Source organism: Chrysochloris asiatica, unplaced genomic scaffold (assembly GCF_000296735.1).
Source record: "Chrysochloris asiatica unplaced genomic scaffold, ChrAsi1.0 scaffold00007, whole genome shotgun sequence".
NCBI lineage: Eukaryota > Metazoa > Chordata > Mammalia > Afrosoricida > Chrysochloridae > Chrysochloris > Chrysochloris asiatica.
The window spans coordinates 23,993,173-24,011,958 of record NW_006408525.1 but is presented as its reverse complement, the minus strand read 5'-3'; the positions used below and the strand labels follow the sequence as shown (position 1 = coordinate 24,011,958).

At 53.8% G+C, this 18,786-nt stretch overlaps 2 protein-coding genes across 2 annotated transcripts; one reads left to right on the top strand and one right to left on the bottom strand.

Moving 5' to 3' along the window:
• Positions 1–8,279: 8,279 nt before the first annotated feature.
• PCGF2 (polycomb group ring finger 2) lies at positions 8,280–12,583 on the top strand. The gene is made up of 9 exons (XM_006832532.1): positions 8,280–8,399; positions 9,024–9,120; positions 9,415–9,470; positions 9,550–9,600; positions 9,789–9,897; positions 10,078–10,132; positions 10,222–10,317; positions 11,430–11,510; positions 12,045–12,583. Exons 1-9 carry the CDS (start codon positions 8,288–8,290, stop codon positions 12,420–12,422), a joined length of 1,035 nt encoding a protein of 344 aa, XP_006832595.1. The 5' UTR covers positions 8,280–8,287; the 3' UTR covers positions 12,423–12,583.
• A 1,508-nt stretch (positions 12,584–14,091) lies between these two features.
• CISD3 (CDGSH iron sulfur domain 3) lies at positions 14,092–16,641 on the bottom strand. Its single transcript, XM_006833663.1, has 4 exons — positions 16,534–16,641; positions 16,362–16,391; positions 15,742–15,861; positions 14,092–14,271 (listed from the first exon to the last, which is right to left on the bottom strand). Exons 1-4 carry the CDS (start codon positions 16,639–16,641, stop codon positions 14,092–14,094), a joined length of 438 nt encoding a protein of 145 aa, XP_006833726.1.
• Positions 16,642–18,786: the final 2,145 nt, after the last annotated feature.

Sequence of the window (18,786 nt, the reverse complement as noted above, 5' to 3'; positions counted from 1 at the left end):
CGTCCCCCCACCCCCTCCGTACAAGGGACAGAGTGGGTGACCGGATTCTCCCACGCCCTTCTCCGGCCGGCTCCCGGGCCGCCCATTTTGGGTGGATATCTCTCTCGACCCAACCTTTCCCTCCCTGCCTCCGTTTAGCTGGTGAGGGCTGAAGCTGAGGTCATTTGGCGGCCACTGTCTGCAGGTCTTCTGGTCGTTGATCAGAGGGTGAAAGCATTCAATGCCGGCCCTGGGGCTGCCAGTGAGGAGGGGAAAAGAGGGAGATAGACGCTCTGAATGAAGCTTGCTTCCTAACTAGCCATTCACCACCAGTGCGCTTAATGGCGCTTCTGGACGGATAATTGAGCTGTTTGGACCAACAGACGCAGCGTCCAGCCCTAATAAATCTTGAATAACGAAAAAAACGAATCAATCCTTCACTTGAGTCCCACCGGCCGTCGCCGTAACGTAGTATCGATTCGCTTCACCGGCGCCGGCCTCAGCCACTCCTCCTGGCTTTCCCAAGCATTCTTACTCGCTCTCTTCGCAGGCCGGAACCACTAGGGACCGGCGCCCGCGCGGTCCGAGCCCGGTGGATCCCGGAGCGACGGTCCGCGTCGGTTGGCACCGGCCGCCTGGGTGCTTCCCCGGCTCCTCCGGCAGTCGCGGGTGGGGAGGCGCACAGCCCGTGCAGAGCGCACAGCCTTCCCCTCAACAGTGCGTGAACGGAAAATGCGGGAAGTGATGCGCGGCAGGAAAAAGCGCGGGCCCAGCCTAGAGCCCCAGCGCCTCGTTCTCTAGCCATTCTGGCTCTCGCCTTCGCCCGGGTTATTGTGTTCTGGTCTATCTCTATCCGGTCTCTATCCGCCTGCCCAGGTTGCTTTCCACTCTTCGCCCGAGCACTCAGGGGACGCCTATCTACTCCACAGCTAACCACGTCCCTGCCACGAGACCTCCTCCCTAGGGAAGAGCGTGCGGAGTTGGGGCGGGGGGGCTTGCCCCTTTCCGCCTGCGACACCGCGCAGGTAAACCGGGAATCCCGCTGGCGAGTCTGATCTGACCATTGAGAGTGGCAAAAGGGGGTGGAGAGGACAAGCTGACTCTTATAGATGCCGTTATTAATTTTAAGGGAGTGTCACTTGGAGTGAATGAAAATATCCAGGACGCGTGGCTGCAGGCGTCGAGTCTCCCGCCGCCGGCCCAGCACCCTTCGGGCGCGGCTTAAGCGTCGAGGACTGCGGAATGAGCCACATTGTAGCCTAGTAACTCACTTCACGGTCTTCGAGGGGCTCCAGTTCCGGGAGGAGATCGCAGGGTCAGTGCGGAGGTGTGGGCACACACATTTTTTGGGGAAGAGATTGAGTGAGAAAAGGATTCATTCTTCTGTTGCAGAGGTGGGCTGTTTCGAAAGGGGGGGTCGTGTCCGGTTTGGGGGGACAGCAGCGTTAGCCTCTCCCCCTCCTCTCCTCCACTCCGCAAACACCCTAAAGGAATGAGGTCACGTGGGTGAGTAGTGGGCGGGACCTACTCTTGTCTGGAGGAAAAAAAGCCATTTTGTCCCCCCCCCAACCCTGTCCCTCCCTTCCCCCCTTCGTCCCCTCCCCTCCCCTCCCCTTCTCTCCCTCCCACCCCAAGCAGCTTTCACAAACTCCTTTCTTACGTTAGGTTTCTCCCCTCCCGCCGCCAGAGCGAGCGACACGGCTGCGGCCCCCCTCCCTTCCCTTCCCTCCCTCCCTCCCATCCCCCCCTCCCCGAGACCCACCGGACCCCGAACCCAGGTAAGCGGACGCGGACTCCCCTTCCTTTGCTTCTCCTACCCTCTAAACATCTGGGGATAGGGATGGGGGCCGGCCTAGTCTTCTTACCAAACCCTTGTGGGAGGGGGGAGGCTTGAAGCGGGGGCCTTCTTCTTGTGTCCTCCGCCCTCCCAACCCCTAGACTAGATCGCCCCGTCCGCCTTTCTTTTTCCCTTTTTTCTCTTTCCTCACTTCCAAGATGGCCGAAGTGGATTCCCCCTTTTAACGATTTGGCGTCTCCCCACGACCACCACCTCTTTGTGCCGCAGCCCCCTGGTAACCCTGCCCAATGAGGTAGCGAGGGGTAGGTCTGGGACCGCCATGAGGGCTATGGGGGTACGCGCTGCGGTGCATCTCTGTTCTTCCAGCCCTCCCCACGAACCAAGCAACCCTCTAGCTCTATTCGATCTAGTCCTTCGGTTTGGGAAGGGTCGCTCACTGTCTCTCCCGTGGACATTGGGGCGTCGTGGACGTGTGACCCTGGGAAATAGTGGACGTGCTTTCTGATTGCTGCGGGTTCGGGGGGGGGGCGCCCTTCCCAACCGGGGTCCCATTCCTCTTGGGCACCTCCCCCAGCCTGTCCAGTTCCCCCATCCCAGTCCCGGGCGCCCCGCCCCCTCTCCGAACCACCCCAGCAGCGCTGCTCTCAGCGGAACTCCCCTCCTTGGGCCCCGCCGAAAGTTTGGCTCTAGGGAATATGGGAGCGGCCACCGGCAACTGGATCTCCAAGTGTCTGGTCCTCTGACCCAGCCTCGGAGGAGAAGCCAGAGTGGACGGGCAGAATGGAGAGATGGAGGGGTAGAATGGAAAGGTGGGGAGATGTATCGCGATATTTCCCAGCGGCCGCGGAGCCTAAAGAGTCTGGTGGACTGGCTCCTTTTCCAGTAACCCTCTTCCACCCCAGGTTCTTGTGCTGGTAGTTCTGAGGGGGTGGGATCCCCTTAGCTAGCAGTCGCCCCCTGCCCCTGCTCGGTGGCTCTAGGCATGCCTCTCCCACTGCCCCCATCTGCCCAGGATTGCTCTGGCTGGCCCGAGGTGGGGACAGAGGCGGCCTAGGGGTGGTGAATTTGCTTGTAAATACCGTGGCCGTCTTACCCCGCGCTTCCCCCTGGTCTTTGTCTCTGAATATCCCCCCTGCTGTCCCTGGGACGGTCTCCTGGTTGTCGCCCGATCTCTCTTACCTCCTTCTCTGGACCTCTTGTAGTTTGTGCCTTTTCCTGAAAGTAGTTTCTGATCTTCCTCTCTCCACTCTGTTCCAAGGTGCAATTACTTGGAGGAGCATAAAGCCAGCTTTGTTGCAGTTTCTTAGTGGGGAGTTTTTGGGTTTTTTTCCCCAGGGATTTCTCTGGTTTGGGGTTGGAGGCCGAAGCCTCAGAGCTGCCTTTAAGAATGAGGCAAGAAACAGATCCCAGGTGAGACCAGGGCTTTTGTGGAGCTGCTTGAGGTTCAAGTTAAAGTCTTAGGGGGTGGACAGGAATGGAACCCTCTGCTACTCCACCCCTTGCCAGGTAGCTCTTGATTGATGGGATTGTTGCCATGGGAATGGAGAGAGCCTGAACAAGAAGAGGTTACTTATGTGCAGCTCCGATGTGGCAGATTTCCCTGGTCAGCTGGCTCCCCCTCTCCCAGTGGCTGCCCCACATGCTGGAGGTTAAGGGTTGCACTGCCTTTGTTGCTGAAAGTTTTGTGTTAGAATTGTCCCTGGCTGGACCAGGGACACACACAGGTGAGTGTGTGTGTGCGCGCGCGCGCGCGGGACTCTGGTGTCAGGTGGGAATGTCAGACTGTGCTTTTAGTTTGGATGGGTGGGGGTGACTTGTGCATCTGACCAGTGTGGGACTACCTGTGTGTTTGATGGGCTTGTCTGGCCTTGTGTGTGCGTGCGGGTGTGTGTGTGTGTGAGACCGCGCGCACACTTATGTAGTGTCTGGTCTTGTATGTTGTATGAAAGATGGATGGGGTGTGCCTGGAAGTGTATAGATTGGGGTTTTGTTTCTGATCTGGGGAGGGAGAGTAGTGAGTCCAGCTTTAGGCATCTAGAAAGAAGCCTTTTCAGTGCTAAGGAGGGAGGTCAGGGTCAAGGTTCACAGAAGGTTGAGAAGTGGGGGCAATATCCCCAAACAGACTGCTATGGCCCCTCCACACACACACACATACACACACACACAAACACAGGGCTTGCACAGTTGGAGCTCTTCAGCAGGGAAAAGGAGGGAGTCTGAATTTCACCCTACACTCTGACTCACTGCGCTTCTGTGGAGAAACAGTTGTCTTTCCAGGAGCCTCAGTTTCCCCATCTGCACCATGGGTGGGAAGAAGTAATTCTAATGCCTCTCTTCCCTCTTCCCACTTCCAGGTGAGAGAAACACTAATGCTGATGTCATGTTTTGGCCAAACTCTGACCCCTTCGAACAGATTCCATGAGTGCCTGTCCCCTACCTCTCACCTGTCTGCATGGAGTCAGGCCAGGGGGTTCTGGGTTCTTTAAATGAGTGAGGCGCCTGTCCATGGTGCCCATGAGGAAAGAGCAGTCAGAAGGCTTCTAGTCCTAGGCCTCCTACTGCTTTGCTGTGTGACCTTTGGCAAGTCCCTTCTCTCTGAATTTCTGTATCTGTAAAATGACAGGATCCGACAAGATGCTTTCTAAGATATCTTTCACTTCTGCAATTCTAGAGTCTGCTGTGACCTTGAGTGACTTTCACAAGAACCAGGGAATTTCAAATGAGTTAGTTGGGAGGGGATGCCAAGCACAAAATACTGGTGTTGGGCATCTGAGGAAGCAGCATCTGAGTCCAGGGCCCCTGGACTGTTGTAGACTAGTCAGCTTTGCTGGGGAAAAGGAGGTGCTGACAGCCTGAGAGGCCTAAATTGTGGGCAGGGGGTTTCCAGAGAGATACCAATTAGAACAGAGCTGAAGGGTGGTCTGTGTTAGTGTAGGCTTTGAAGAAGAAGAGATAACTATCGGCCTGGACCAGGACCTAGGCCTCAAGGACCAGGAGCATGGACCCCTCAGGGACCAACCCTTAAAAGACAGCAAATTGAGGACAGAAGATACTGAAGAACTTGGCTCTCGTGGTTGGGCGAAAGATTGTCTTGGGGTTGGGAGACAGTGCCCAGGCTCACTGTGGGTGGGTGGGGACCAAGAGGGGATTGCTCTTTGTGAAAGCTCCCAAGCTCCACACAGGTACCCTCTAAATGGCCTTGGCTCCCCCTTTTAGACTGTTCCTCAATCATCCTCCCAAAAGCAATGTTAGCGGGAAGGTCCAGCATGCTTCACTCCTCTTGCTTCTCCCTACTCACTTAGTACCCCAGCCCCAGGCAGCTAAGGAGGAGCTGGGTTCTTGGGGAGGGGTTGCTATGGGGGAACCCAGCTCCTGTTTACAGTTGGCTCCCAGCTCCTGTTTACAGTTGCTCCCAGCACCTGCTGGCAGGGCTCTGCAGGTAACCATGGCAATCAGGTGAGGAACCAATCAGTGCTTCTCCCTACCCCCCAGCCTCAGAGGTAAGAGTCTGAGGCCCCTGAGAATGGGAGGGGTCACAGAGTGTGGCAGGTGGGGGCTAGAGGGGGAGGAGGACATCACACATTTCTTAAAGGGGAGAAGGAGGAACATTTCATTCAATGAAGCACCTCAGCCCTTTCTCCCTTGCATTCTATCTAAAGGGATGGTCTTGATTTGGATTCCCACCAATGCTCAGGGAAGCACAAAGGTGAGAGGTACACCTTTTGTAGTATGCTCCTAGGTATGACAGCCACAGTTGGTCTGGCTGGGACTGGCCCCGGTGGGGGGGGTCAGAAGAGCAAGTGTCTGCTTTGAAACCACAGCAAGTGTGTGGAGGCAGCAAAGGCAGTGTGAGGGGCCTGTGTGTGAACATGTGGTGTGCTGAGTGATAAAGAGGAGAGATGGCAGGGTGAGAATACTGATAACAAACTGGACCCTCAGCATGATCCGGCCCCAACATGTTTTGGGGTAGACACACACATATACATTTAAACACATGCACACGAGACAAGCAGTCATGTGAATGTGAAGTACCTTGGCGGCCCAGATGACATGGCCGCTTACGCTGACTTACATGCAGTCTGAGAGACAGCCACTTGGAGTTCTGTCTCTCTCTTTCCTCCTCCGGATCCTTGTAATAATATTTGGGCATCTTGCCAGGGACAGGGTTACTATGGAAATGACCAAACAGTAGAGTAGCCAGCAAGCCTTCTGTGTTAGTGAAGGTGGGGGGACCCTGTCCCTTCCTGCAGATCCTGGGGTACTGCTTGCTCAGGGCCTTCCTTGTTTCTCTCTTGTCTGCCTCTAACTTGGTACCTCTCCCAGTGTGGCCTCCGTGTCTCTTGATCTCTTTTCGTTTCTGGCCAGGCTCCCTATGCCTCTATTTGCTGTTTGGGTCCTGGCCAAACTCATCCTGGGGTCTCTATAGAAACTGCTGATCCCGGCTGTGAATTTCTTGTCCTAGAAAACCCAATGTGGTTGCTTTAGAAATCCTTCTGGAAAGGAGAGAAGGGTGTGATGGTGTTGTAAAGAACTATTGGGGCTTGGCCACCCTCCCAGGTCCCACTCTTTGGACTTTAACTCTGGGAACAAGGGAGCATGGGAGGGAGGAACTGTCTCTTTTGGGTTGATTTCTATACCTAGACATCAGCATATCTGGTCCAGAACTCAAGTGTGACTGACCTTCTCAGATCCTGCCAGGGGACTGGCAAGGTGCTCAGGTGGGCTGAGGCATCCATGAGTGCCTGTGGTCTGCTGCTGGAATGATGGGTTACCAGGTGGGAGATGGTAGGAGGGTGGCATTGCCCATGTGCAGAACTCCTGTGTCTACAAGAGAACTTCTGGAGCATGGATGGGCTTGTGGGTTGGGTGTGGGGGGAATTTCTGTGGACAGGGTGGGAGCACTCCTGTGGCCTTTACTTGCAGAGTGTGGGGCTGAGCCTGAGGTCAGGCAGAAGCTATGTGTTCCTAACATCAGGTACGTAGGAAGCAGCCTCAGTTGCCCCTCTGCACCAGGCCTGAACTCCAATGGTTAGTCTTGGTAGGTTTCTAGGGAGCTGTCTATCCAGTGGACCTTACAAGGTGGGAAATGCCCCAGGGCCTGGTCAGGATGCAGGGCCAGAGGGACACATGATGGGTGCCATCTTCAGATGTAGGCAGCCTGTGTCCACACTGTTTCCAGGGACGGTTTCCTGGAGGAAGAATAGATGGGCTAGAAGGAGAATAAGATAGGAGTTTTATACCTGGCTAAGGAACCCTGGTAGTGTACTAGGTTATGAGTTGAGCTGACCACAAGGTCAGCTGTTCAAATCTACCAGCTGCTCCATAGGAGAAAGATGAGGCTTTCTGCTCCTGTAAAGATTTACAGCTTCAGAAATCTTATACACAGTCCTATTAGTTGGAACTGACTTCATGGCACACATCACCACCACCAAGAGCCCTGGTGGCATTGTAGGATAAGCCCTGGACTGCTAACTGCAAGGTCGGCAATCCTAACCCGCCAGCCACTCTACGGGAGAAAGATAAGGCTTTCTGCTCCCATAAAGACTTTATGTTTACCGCTGCCTGAGAAACCCTCTACAGGGTCGCTCTAAGTGGCAGTGGACTGATGGCAGTGCGTTTGTTTTGTGTTTTTGTTTTGTTTTGTACCTGGTTAGAAGGGCTAGGTGTGTGTGTGATTTCCTTTTATCTAAGTTCCTCATCGCCCCCGTGCACAAAGTAGAATGGTTCTATAGGGTTTTCAAGGCTGAGAGCTTTCAGAAACAGATTGGCAAGCCTGTCTTCTGAAGCACCTCAGGGTGGGCACAAACCACCAACCTTTTGGCTGCTAATTGAGTGCTTAACCACTTGTGCCACCAGGAACTCTCTCATAGTCCCCAACCTGTTGCCTGTGGAACAGCTGACCTTGCAGTTAGTAACTCAACTCCTAACCCGGACTCTTTAACCGGGTGCAAACCTCCCGACAGACCTTTCTAGTTCATCCTATTGTGGTCCATAGCAACCATGTAGGACAACCCTGTAGACATCAGCATATGCCCCACAAGGTTTCCACCTCTGTCACCTTTATGGAAGCAGACAGTCGCATCTTTCTCCCTCAGAGCAGCTGCTGGTTTGAACTGTACACATTTCGGTTAACACCCAAGCACTTCAATGAATAGGGATTGGGATCAGGGAGCCCAACTCTGTTCTCCCATTTTCCTGCCCCTCCACATCCTTTGAAGAGTTGTGAAATACTTCCTGTGTTCTAATCTCAGCCCATCCTGCTGTTCTGTGATGGAGCCTGATGTTGGTACACTCCAGGTAGCATGATTCTTTAGCGCCTTCATCATCATAAGGGACCAGAAAGAACCAGGCACTGTCATGCGCCTGTCCTCTTTAGAGGCCAGAGACCAAGGGTCTATTGCTTGGGTGGGTGGGAAATGTATGAGAGGAGGTCATATATCTGGGTTTCTGACTGTACTTTCATTTCTTAGGGTAACGCTCCCCAGTCCCCCCACCCCCTACCCTGGCATCATGCATCGAACCACACGGATCAAAATTACAGAGCTGAACCCTCACCTCATGTGTGCCCTGTGCGGGGGCTATTTCATCGATGCTACTACCATCGTGGAGTGTTTGCATTCCTGTGAGTTGGATGACGGGTGCTCCTCAGCGTGGGCAGCTGCTGTGCCCAGGTTGAAGGACACTATTCTCGGGGATTGCTCCCTGCCCTAAAGAGCATGTCAGTGTGTCTGATGGGGGTCCCAGGTCACAGAGGGTGTCTGTGAGGGCAGCCCAGGAGGCTTCAGCCCAGGAGTTCATTTCATGGGTTTTCATCTGCAACCTCAGTTCTGTCTTTGAATGTCTGTAGCTAAAATTCCACCCTCTAGAAAGGCACTATGGGAATGGTGGTCAGGGGCCAGGGGTCCCAGGGAGGTATCTAAGAGGCTGGCTCTTGTTTGATTTCCATCAGAGGGGCTTGGGGTTCTGTTTTATACAAGGTAGGACACTAGTCTGTGTATCTGCCTCTCTCTCTCTCACTCACACGCTCACACACGAGACTTGTCCTCGCCCAGGGATGAATAAGGGGTAGCTTCTACTGGTATAAAACGGACATCACCATGTCGGGTCTTTGAACAGCCTGAACAGTGGGGACAAGGAAGAGGAGAGGGGCTACCTGAGACTTAGCAGCAGGCATTGGGTCTGTGCCTGGGTAGGGAAGGGGGTGGGGGCTCTGACTCTCCTCTCTCTCTCCACACCTGCCTCCAAGTCTGCAAAACCTGTATTGTGCGCTACCTGGAGACCAACAAATACTGCCCCATGTGTGATGTGCAGGTCCACAAAACCAGACCCCTGCTGAGCATCAGGTGGGCGGCACTGCCCCTCCTGTCTGTGCCAACCTCTGGGTGCCCCTGGGTGCTTCCCTCATCAACTTCCCCCAGATCCCTCATCTCTCCTTGAATCCCGTAGCCAAGGCAACTGGTGTGGGAGAAGCACTGGGCATAGATCTGGGCCCCTTCCGTCCCTCTGAGCTGAGAAATACCTGAGGGGTAAAGACAGACCTACGGGGCCCAAATGCCTGACCGTTGGATCTCAGGGAGGGAGGGGGACTCTTGAGGGTGGGGACATCTGAGGACTGACCCCTGTACATTTTTTTCCAGATCTGACAAAACCCTCCAAGACATCGTCTACAAGTTGGTCCCTGGGCTTTTTAAAGGTATCAGCTACCCTTTTCCCTTCTCCCTCCCCCATTTCCTAGTCTGCCATCTTCTCCTCACCCTGCTGCCCTCTTCCAGATGAAATGAAACGGCGTCGGGATTTCTACGCAGCTTACCCCCTGACCGAGGGTGAGTATGTTCAGAGGCCTGGGGCTGAGTGTGGGCCTGTGGCCGGCCAAACACTCCACCAGCCACAGCGGCCCACCCCCTACTCACCTTCTGACTCCACCACACCACCTTCCCACTCCAAAGTGCCAGCCCACCCTGCTGAGCTACATGACCTCTAGCCAGCTCCTCAGAGCTCTGTCCTTCTGCAGTTCCCAATGGCTCCAATGAGGACCGCGGCGAGGTCTTGGTACAGGAGAAAGGGACCCTGAGCGACGATGAGATCGTCAGTCTCTCCATCGAATTCTATGAGGGGGTCAGGCAAGTCTGGCCCAGAGCTGGTCCCATTGGGCTACCAGACTGGGTCACCTACCTCTTCCACCCTGGCTCCATTCCTCTGGGAACAAGGGGTGCCTTTGGGAAGACCCTCAGGGTATGTAGATTTAGGGGCATCCTGCCTGCTCTGGGACCTCCTTACCTTTTTATTCCTTTTCCCCACAGGGACCGGGAGGAGAAGAAGGGCCCCTTGGAGAATGGGGATGGGGACAAAGAGAAGGTGAGTGCTGGGCCTGCCAGGAGTAGGGTGTGAGCTGGGCGAGAGCGGCCCAGGGTGGAAGCTCCCATGGGTGCCTCTGCCCTCAGCAGACAGGAGTGCGTTTCCTGCGGTGTCCAGCGGCCATGACAGTCATGCATCTCGCCAAGTTTCTCCGCAACAAGATGGACGTGCCCAGCAAGTACAAGGTAAGTTGCAGACCTCCAGGTCCTTTTAGAAAGTAAGTGCCCGACAGTTCATGCAGCCCAGCCTTGGTTGAGGGCTGGCTGGTGTCACTAAGGGCTTGCATGGATTACAGTTAAGCCCATGCAGTTGTTAAAATGCTATCAAGTCAGTTCCGACTCATAATGACCCTGTACAGGGTTTCCGAGGAGAGGCTGGTGGGTTTGAATCACTGACCCTGTGGTTGACAGTCCAGTGCGTAGCCTACAGCTCCACACCAGGACTCCAAGCCCCGGCAGGATGGCACCAAGACTATGGTGGGGCCATCGGTGACAGCTGAAGTCAGTATTCAAAGGTGCATAAAGCCCATGGGGTGTGATCTGTGTGCACGCACACTTGGAACTGTGACACATGGTGTGCACAAAACCATGGGGCCTGAGGCCAGCTGGCTGTAGGAAGGTCCATTTGACATTACGAAGGAGGTCCACCACAGTGCTTTTCAAACTTGAAAACGGACATGGACTGTTTTTAAAATGCAGGTTCTGATTTTGAAGGCCTTAGGTGGGCGCCGAGAGTCTCGCAGGTGATGCTGGACGATGCTGCTGGCCCACAGGCCACACGCTGAGTAGTGAGCTCTAAGAGGACAGTGGATCCCAAACTTGGCTGCATTATTAGAGTCGCAGGGGGAGCTTTAAGACTCCAATGCCCAGTCCTCACACCATCCCAGTGCAATCAGAAGCTGAGGGAGTGAGAGCCAAGCATTAGTATTTGTTTTCAGTACCTCCTGGGGACACCACTGGGTGGTTCCAACAGCAGCTGGAGGTGAGAAGCTGTGCTGAAGGAGATCCTTACCACCTGGGGCCTTTGCTTTGCCCACTAGTTCCTCTGGGACGCTGCCAACCAAACCACTCTGACTTGGCAGAGCTGTTAACAATGTGAATTCCTGCCCACTTGGTGGGACAACTCTGATAAAGAAGTCAAGTCCACAGTGAAACCCCAGAGTAATGAGGGGCCTCCTGCCATTTCATCCTTCCTATTGCTCCCACCAGCCCCCAAGACACACCGTGGAGCCTTTTTACCAAATGGCCAAGCTCAGGCCCTGGCCAGGGTCATGGTATCCTTCCCTTCCCTCTGCCAGGTGGAGGTTCTCTACGAGGACGAGCCACTAAAGGAATACTACACCCTCATGGATATTGCCTACATCTACCCTTGGCGGCGGGTGAGCCAGGCTGGGTGGGGACTAAAGGGAAGGATCTGGCATTGGTCTGTGGCTACAGGTAACCTGCTGTAATCACAGACACTCCATCTCTTGCCCCCATGAGCTAGGGGTGGCCTGCTTCTTGGCTCTCTCCCACATCACCTCACAGTCTGGAGTAAAGGTCCCTTTGGCATGTGTCCTGGTTTGGGGGCTGTGGAGGAGCAAACGTGACTCTCTGACTGTCTGCTCTTCTGCCTTCCTCACTTTAGCTCTCTGTCTTTGTTACCGTAAAAAGTTCACATCTTTTTCCTTCTGCCTCCCTCTTTGTGGTTTTCTCCAAGTCTCCATGTCTTGGTGGTCTCACATGCCCTTCTGTATCTCTGGTCCTCTTTTGTCTGTCGTTTCACTGCCGAGTGAGTCTCTGCTTTTCAAGGTTCTGGACCTTTCCTTTGTTCTCCTTTGGGCAACTGTGGGTTGAAGCTGGGTTACTTGTGGTTAGCTCTTCCTCCTGACACTGCCCCGTCTCTTGTCTCTCTTCCCACTTCATCTCTGCAGAATGGCCCCCTCCCCCTCAAGTACCGTGTCCAGCCAGCCTGCAAGCGGCTCACCTTGCCCACAGCGCCCACCCCCTCAGAGGGCACTAACACCAGCGGGGCTTCCGAGTGTGAGTCAGTCAGCGACAAGGCTCCCAGCCCTGCCACCCTACCAGCCACCTCCTCTTCCCTGCCCAGCCCAGTCACCCCCTCCCATGGTTCTCCCAGCTCCCATGGGCCCCCAGCCACCCACCCTACTTCCCCCACACCCCCTTCGACAGCCACTGGGGCCTCCACAGCTGCCAATGGGGGCACCTCGAACTGCCTGCAGACACCATCGTCAACCAGCAGGGGGCGCAAGATGACGGTCAATGGAGCTCCTGTGCCCCCATTAACTTGAGGAAAAGGACCCTCTGGCTCCTTTTCCAGCCATGCCTCTCCACCCCTCCACTTTTTCTGGGCCCTTTTTTCCACCTCTTCTTATTTCCCCAGCTCCTCCCACCTTAGTGGTAGGTGGTGGGTTTTATAAATAAATCTATATATATATGTACATAGGAAAAAACAAATATACATACTTATTTTCTATGGACCAGCCAGATTAATTTAAATGCCACAAGAAACAAAACTTTATGTGTGTATGTATGTGGGACGGGGTGTTCATTTATAGGGATCTTGTGTAATTTGCTCTCTTTTTTGGGGTGCCTGGAGTTGGGCAGGAGGAGGGGCTACTTGAGGCTCAATAAAGGCCTGTCCCATCCTCCTTCTGTTCCCCAAGGTAGATGGGGTATTGGGGACCCCATCAGCCTCCAAAGCTTTAGGCACAACTCTACCTGGGTGTGTATAGAAGTCCATCCCGTTTCTCTACCCATCTTGGCTGCTGTCCTGCCCCCGACCACTATGCCCCTCCCTCCATTGTTGAATGTCCAGAGACTTGCTAAGACAGTGCCTTTTACAAACGCAGTTTACCCCCTGGTTCTGAGGAACAGGTGGCCTCCTCTTCCTCTTGCAGTGGAAACCTTGTGCAAAGAATAGATAGTTCTGCCTTTCCTTTCCTTTCTCTGTGTGGGGCCTTTGCATCATTTATCTTGTGGAAGAGATTTAAACCACAGGAGGCCTCAACCCTTGAAATTCCACTGTGGCTTTAGTATTGTGAACAACTTCATCCCCTTCCCCCAGGAGCCCTCGCCAACAAGGTGGGTGGTGAGGTCTCACCCAAAGCCTGGACAGAGGGTGGGTAGGGGTTAACCTCAGACAAGCACAGAGCCCTCCAGCCCTTCCTCCTCCCCCTCCCTAGCTGAGGCAGAGTCAGGAGCCGGGTACTGAAAGCACATGACAGAAACCTGTGAGCTGACTCCATCCCTGAGGAGTCACCTGGGCCCCTGAGGGACAGACCCTAACAGACACATGCCCACCTGTTTTTCCTCAAATGTACATAGATTGGGAAGTTGAGGAGGGAAACCTCTAGAGTCTATCACAACCTAGGTGTGTGAGGTTGGGAGCCCCCAGGGGGTTTGTCTGTGTTTGCACCTTGTCTTGTAACTGTGCCCTCATCCTGCCCTGGGACATTTGTAGCTCTTGGTTTTGTAATAAATGCTGCATACTCGCCTAGCCTGGAATTCTTTGGGTAAGAAGGGGAGGGAGAGACATTGGTGGGTCCCCTGACAACCTCAACATGCCTTTTAAAAGTCTCTGGGCCCAGTCCCGTCTTGGGGAAATCCCATATGGAATGATCAGAACTGCCCTCTGGCTGAGGCTGGTCTAATGCCCTCAGCCCACACACAGGTTAAAATCTGGAATAGGGCTGGGGCAGGTGTATCACATCAGTGACCACAAGAACACTGCTCTGGATGGAATATGCTTTTTAATGTCATCTCCACCAACAGGCTCTGAACCCAGGGGCTTGCTTCCAGCTACTCCAAGACTAGAGAGCCCAGGTTATGGGGTCCAGGTGTGGATACCAAGGCTCCTGGATGATCCCTTGTTGGGAAAACTTCGTTTTCTGCCTCCCATAGGGGGCACCTGTCAGGCCTGGAACCAAGGCCTCCTGGGGCTGAGCAGCTGCCACCCCTTCAAAGTGAGGAGCCCACTTCTGCCTTCTGTATCTGCTCACTCCTGTGGGTGCCGTCACAGTATGGGGGTCTCTGAGTGGCCTTACAGGTACAGAGTGCTACTGTTCGGGTCTCCTGGACCTTGAACTTGAGTGGGGATAGGCCAGTGCGTTGGAAGAAGTGAGAGCCATCACAGAAGGGCTGGTGGAAGAAAAGAGGAATTAGACCTCAGACCCTACTACCATACCAGCCAGGGTGGGGTAAAGGGGAAGGCAAAGCATTGGATCTAGAGACAGATTATCTGGGTTCACTTTGACCAACTGATTGACCCTTCTCATTCTAATCTAATGTGAGGGAATAAGAGTTGTCAGGAGGAGATAAAAATGAATAAAGGTCATTAAGTGCTTTCACATAAGTAAGTGCTCAGGGCATGAGTTTTTATAAAGTCTGCAGTGTTTACATAAATAGGTGGTTATAGGTGTTTTAAATGGTTCACAGTCACCATTGGTTCATGAAATCCCTTCCCTTCCCCATATTTTTGGGAGTGAAAATGTCTCTGGTTTGGAAAGAGCCCACATGCCTGATGCTTTGAGACTGGCATCCTTGCTGTTTGGCTCCAGGAGACACCTGAACCTTAGGGAGTGGGTGTTAACAGGAGGAAGGGGAGGGAATATCCCAGAGCAAATGGGCTGCCTGGTGCAGGAAGAAGTGACTTGTCCATCCCTGAAGCTGCTTAGGCAGAGACTAGATGATAGAAACTCAGGCCCAAAGAAGTGATGTGACTTGCCAGTTAATGGTAGAGTTGGAGCCAAGATTTCTTGACTGCTAGTCAGGGTGGGGTAGGAGGAGAGGAAGCAAGAGAGGTAAGAAATGTTCGACAGAATCCAACACCCTGTCTGACAGGACATGAGGCCGAGTGCTCCCTATGATGGCTCAGACTCCTCTGGGTTGGGACCCTCAGTTCCGCCTACCCTCATGAGAACATGCTCAAAGTCCACAGCAAATCAGTGACAAAGTAGAGACACAGGACTCCGGATTGCTGGTACCATACATACCACTTGGAAGCGCACAGTTCAGAGGTCAGCTCAGGAAGGAAAGGGGCTTGGGAAACAAAGAAAATGGGGAAGATTCCTACTGGGAGCAAAGGCTCCTGCCAGACTGCAGCAGACAACCAGGAAAGAATCACAGAAACTGAGAAAGGGAAAGAGTTTTCTAGAAGAGGGAAGTTGGGGAAACTGGGAAGTAGGAGAGGGCCTGCAGAGAGTAAGCCCCTAGTGAGGTTGGCCTTGCCAATGTTAGGATTAGGCCCGGAAGCTTCTTGGAAGAAAGCTGGAGAGAGAGCTGGGAGACCAGTAGTGTGCCTCTACCAAGGGGAAACACTAGGGGATGGATCCAGAGCTTGGGTCCAACCAGTCTGGCTGTGTGTCTAGTATCATTCTCTGGTTTTGCTTCAAAGGGTTGATACAGAGATAAGCTCAAGTTGGCCTGAGAACATTTTTTCACCTCAACTCTCCCTTCCTTGTTGGTCTTGAAAAGATATGTGTGAAAAAGAAAAGAGAAATATCTTGGACAAGAGACCTCGGGAAGTAATCATGCTGTGTCCTACCAGAGGATGTCGGATGTCATAAGGTGTTGGGATGTGTGTGGTGTGGTAATGTCAGGGCCTCTCACCTGATTTTTGCTCCGACCACACACACACCACTTATATGTGGTCCCAGCAACCAGCTCTACCTTGATGGGTGTTTTCTGGGCCACCACAGGCTTGGCTGGAGCTTTGGAGAACCACTGGTTCTGTGGAAAGGGAAAGAGGTCTTGTGAGGTGAAACCAAGCCCTGGGAGCCCATTCCTGTCTGCTCTTTTCCAGTTTTCCATAGGCCCTGACCTGGGCCAGGCTTCATCAGGAGGCTGATCTAATGCAGGGGCAGTTCCCCAGGGCACCAGAAGGACCTGCAGGCACTTAGGGATCTAGCTGCCCTGCCTTCCTTCCAAATCCTGGCGCCTTCCCAGGGTTCTCCAGTGGTTAGGGCTGGGATCCCCCAAGCCCTTAGGCAGGGCCAACCTCACTTGGAGCTTGCTTTCTCAAGCACTGCTATTGGCTCCTTATTGGATGCCTCTGGTCCAGTCCACCTTCTAGAGCAATGGTGGCTACAGGAAGTGAAACTCAGCAGGATTTAGGAAGGGTGAATGCAGGCTGCAGGGCTGTACCCTTTCTCAGTCCTATTCCCAAGTGTCTACTTTTTAAGTCTCTGGGCCTGGGGACTTGAAGACTAGTGGAGGCTGGAGGTACTTACCAGCCAGGAGATGTCCCGCCTCTGGGTCAGCTTTTGAGAGGTTGGCAGGAGCATCACGAGACCAGACGGTGGATTACAAACAGAAAAACAAAATCAATGGAAACGGGAGGCGGAGGAAAACTGGAAGGGAAGGGAGGCGGGGCTAGAAGGGTGCAAGGAGGTAAGATGGTACGGAAGAGGGGCAACGAGCAGACAGAGACTTGGTGAGGAGGTCCTGGCACGCAGTAGCCCGCTCGTGAAACCGCTGCAAAGGACCAGGCAGCCGGGACCAGGACGCCATGCCCGAAGTCGGTGCTTACCCCGGATCCGTTCACTGTCTGCCGCAGGGTCGTCCCCAGACCTCCCATGACTAGTCCGCCACGCCACACCGGACCGACTCCGCCTCCGCGCTGCCCCGCGCCGGGTCACCTTCCCACTTCCCTCCGCCTCCTGCCACTGGGCTCCGCCTCGGCCCGGAAGACACCGCCCGGCTCTGCGGGTTCGGCCCAGCCCCAGCCGCCGGAAACCGAGCGGCAGTACCTATCACGCAGCAGCCTCCTAGCGGTCTCCGAGGTGTGTTAGGGAGCACGCCTGACGCCCCCTCTGGCCCTGGTGTGTCTGCGGAACGGCCAGCACAGAGCATCAACTGTGTAATGTGTCTAAAATATTGATTTCAGGTACATTCCACAACCTGAGGAGCCCAGATCGCTGGATCAACAGTTTACACTCCTGTGGGTGGGGCTCAGTACCTGCATTTTCAATATGCAAATCAAGTATTTATTTCTTGAACTCTGGTTTGAAAGGTCCTTGATCAAACCCTCACCCATTCCCTCTGGAAGCTCCCACAATTGGCACCCTACTTCCTCTTCCCTTCAGTGAAGCCAAACAAAGCAGAATCTCTCAGGATTTTTTGTTTTTGTTTTTTGTAAAACATTCTTTTATTAAAAGAACAAGTGCTTTTTACGATTTGCCCTTCGTACAAATAACATCCGTTATACAAAGATACAAGATCCGGGTTATGCACAATTCCAGGCTTGGAGGTGGCATGGGGGATGGGGCATTGCCTTTTGGGCTGAGGATTTAAAGGAGGTTTTTGAAGGAATGAAAAAGAAGCCCCTGGGTTTGCAATCCGTGGCTGTGGCTTCCCCTCCGGGCTCCTTCAGGAAGGGGCTGCTACATCTAGACAGGCTGGAGTGGTAAGGGAGGGGGCTAGGGCTGAGACCCAGGAGACAGGGCCCCAGTATCACCATCCAAGACCCAAGTTGGACTGGAGGAAAGGAAAAAGTAAGCAAATGGGAATGGGGGCGCCATCCTGTTCCTGACTTTGCAGTAGATCAAGACAAAGTGGCTAGGAGCTAGACACACTTTACTCCAAATGGCTGTGGCTTGTGGTCTCCCTTTTCCTTCAAATTCCCAATGGAAGTTACCTCCATTCCTTCAGGCACCTCATCCCAATAAGTTTGGGATGAAAAATCCAGAACAAGCGCCTTACCTCTAACTCTGCCTTCTCCCCTGCCTACCCCCTCCCCAAGAAATACGCTTGAAGCTGTGAAGAGAGGGGCTCTGGACCTTTGAAAAATGTGTATTTCCAGTTTGGGGAAGATGCTACCCTTTTTCAGAGCTGGTCTTGCTTCTGGCTCCCCCTCTCGTGGTGGCTAGGCCTTTCCTGCATCCCACCAGAGTCCCCAAGTGAGTTCGTCCCTAGAACTCAGGAGTGGGCAGGGAAGGACGCTTTGGGCTTTGGAGTACCCATCAGTCTCAGGGTAAGACCACCTGGAGGCAGCCGTAGACCCAAGAGCCCAAGGGGTCAAGAAACACAAATGGAAAAAACTAAGATATAGTTTAAAAAAAAAAAAAAAAAAAGGCAACCTTTAAAGTGTCATTGTCTGTGGAGAGGATCCGTTAGCTTTGAGCTAAGACAGTGCTACAAAGACACCCTCCCATCCTGGGCATAACTTCACACTCACACCACACGCCATACACTCAGAGACAGCCACTTGGAAATGGTGAGGAGGAGTGGAAGAACTAAGGACCAGGAGGCCAGGGTCCTGAGGGCTGGTCCTGGCTCTGTCACCAAAGCCCTTCTCCTGCCAGGCTTGGAGCTGTTGCCTGTGAGGAAGAACTGGCTCAAACCACCTCTAGACACTCTTCCGGCTCTGACACTCACACACCATTGTGACTCCTAAGGCCAGACACTCGAATCTGCACCCGACCCACGCACACCTCAGCGCAGCTCCTCCATGCAGTGCACTCATGCATTTTCAGATTCTGCTTCTGTCCTCCCTGAAAACCACATCCTCCCCACTCCTACAGACAGACAGAAGAAGATCTATAAATCAACCAGCTCTTCCACCCCCATCCAAACCCCTTCTCAAAAAGGAGGCTGAGGCTGGGAGACAAGGTGAGGTATTCTAGCCATCCCGCTGTGGTGGTATCCTAATCCCTC

Excerpts from the sequence above, each read along its gene's own strand:
- PCGF2 (XM_006832532.1), top strand. The coding sequence starts at position 8,288 with ATGCATCGAACCACACGGATCAAAATTACAGAGCTGAACCCTCACCTC. Across the intron at positions 9,898-10,077 it reads GAATTCTATGAGGGGGTCAG|GGACCGGGAGGAGAAGAAGG; the intron begins GCAAGTCTGGCC and ends TTTTCCCCACAG. Across the intron at positions 10,318-11,429 it reads ACGTGCCCAGCAAGTACAAG|GTGGAGGTTCTCTACGAGGA; the intron begins GTAAGTTGCAGA and ends TCCCTCTGCCAG.
- CISD3 (XM_006833663.1), bottom strand. The coding sequence starts at position 16,641 with ATGGCGTCCTGGTCCCGGCTGCCTGGTCCTTTGCAGCGGTTTCACGAG. Across the intron at positions 15,862-16,361 it reads GGCGGGACATCTCCTGGCTG|AACCAGTGGTTCTCCAAAGC; the intron begins GTAAGTACCTCC and ends CCCTTTCCACAG. Across the intron at positions 14,272-15,741 it reads GTGGTCGGAGCAAAAATCAG|CCCTTCTGTGATGGCTCTCA; the intron begins GTGAGAGGCCCT and ends TTCTTCCACCAG.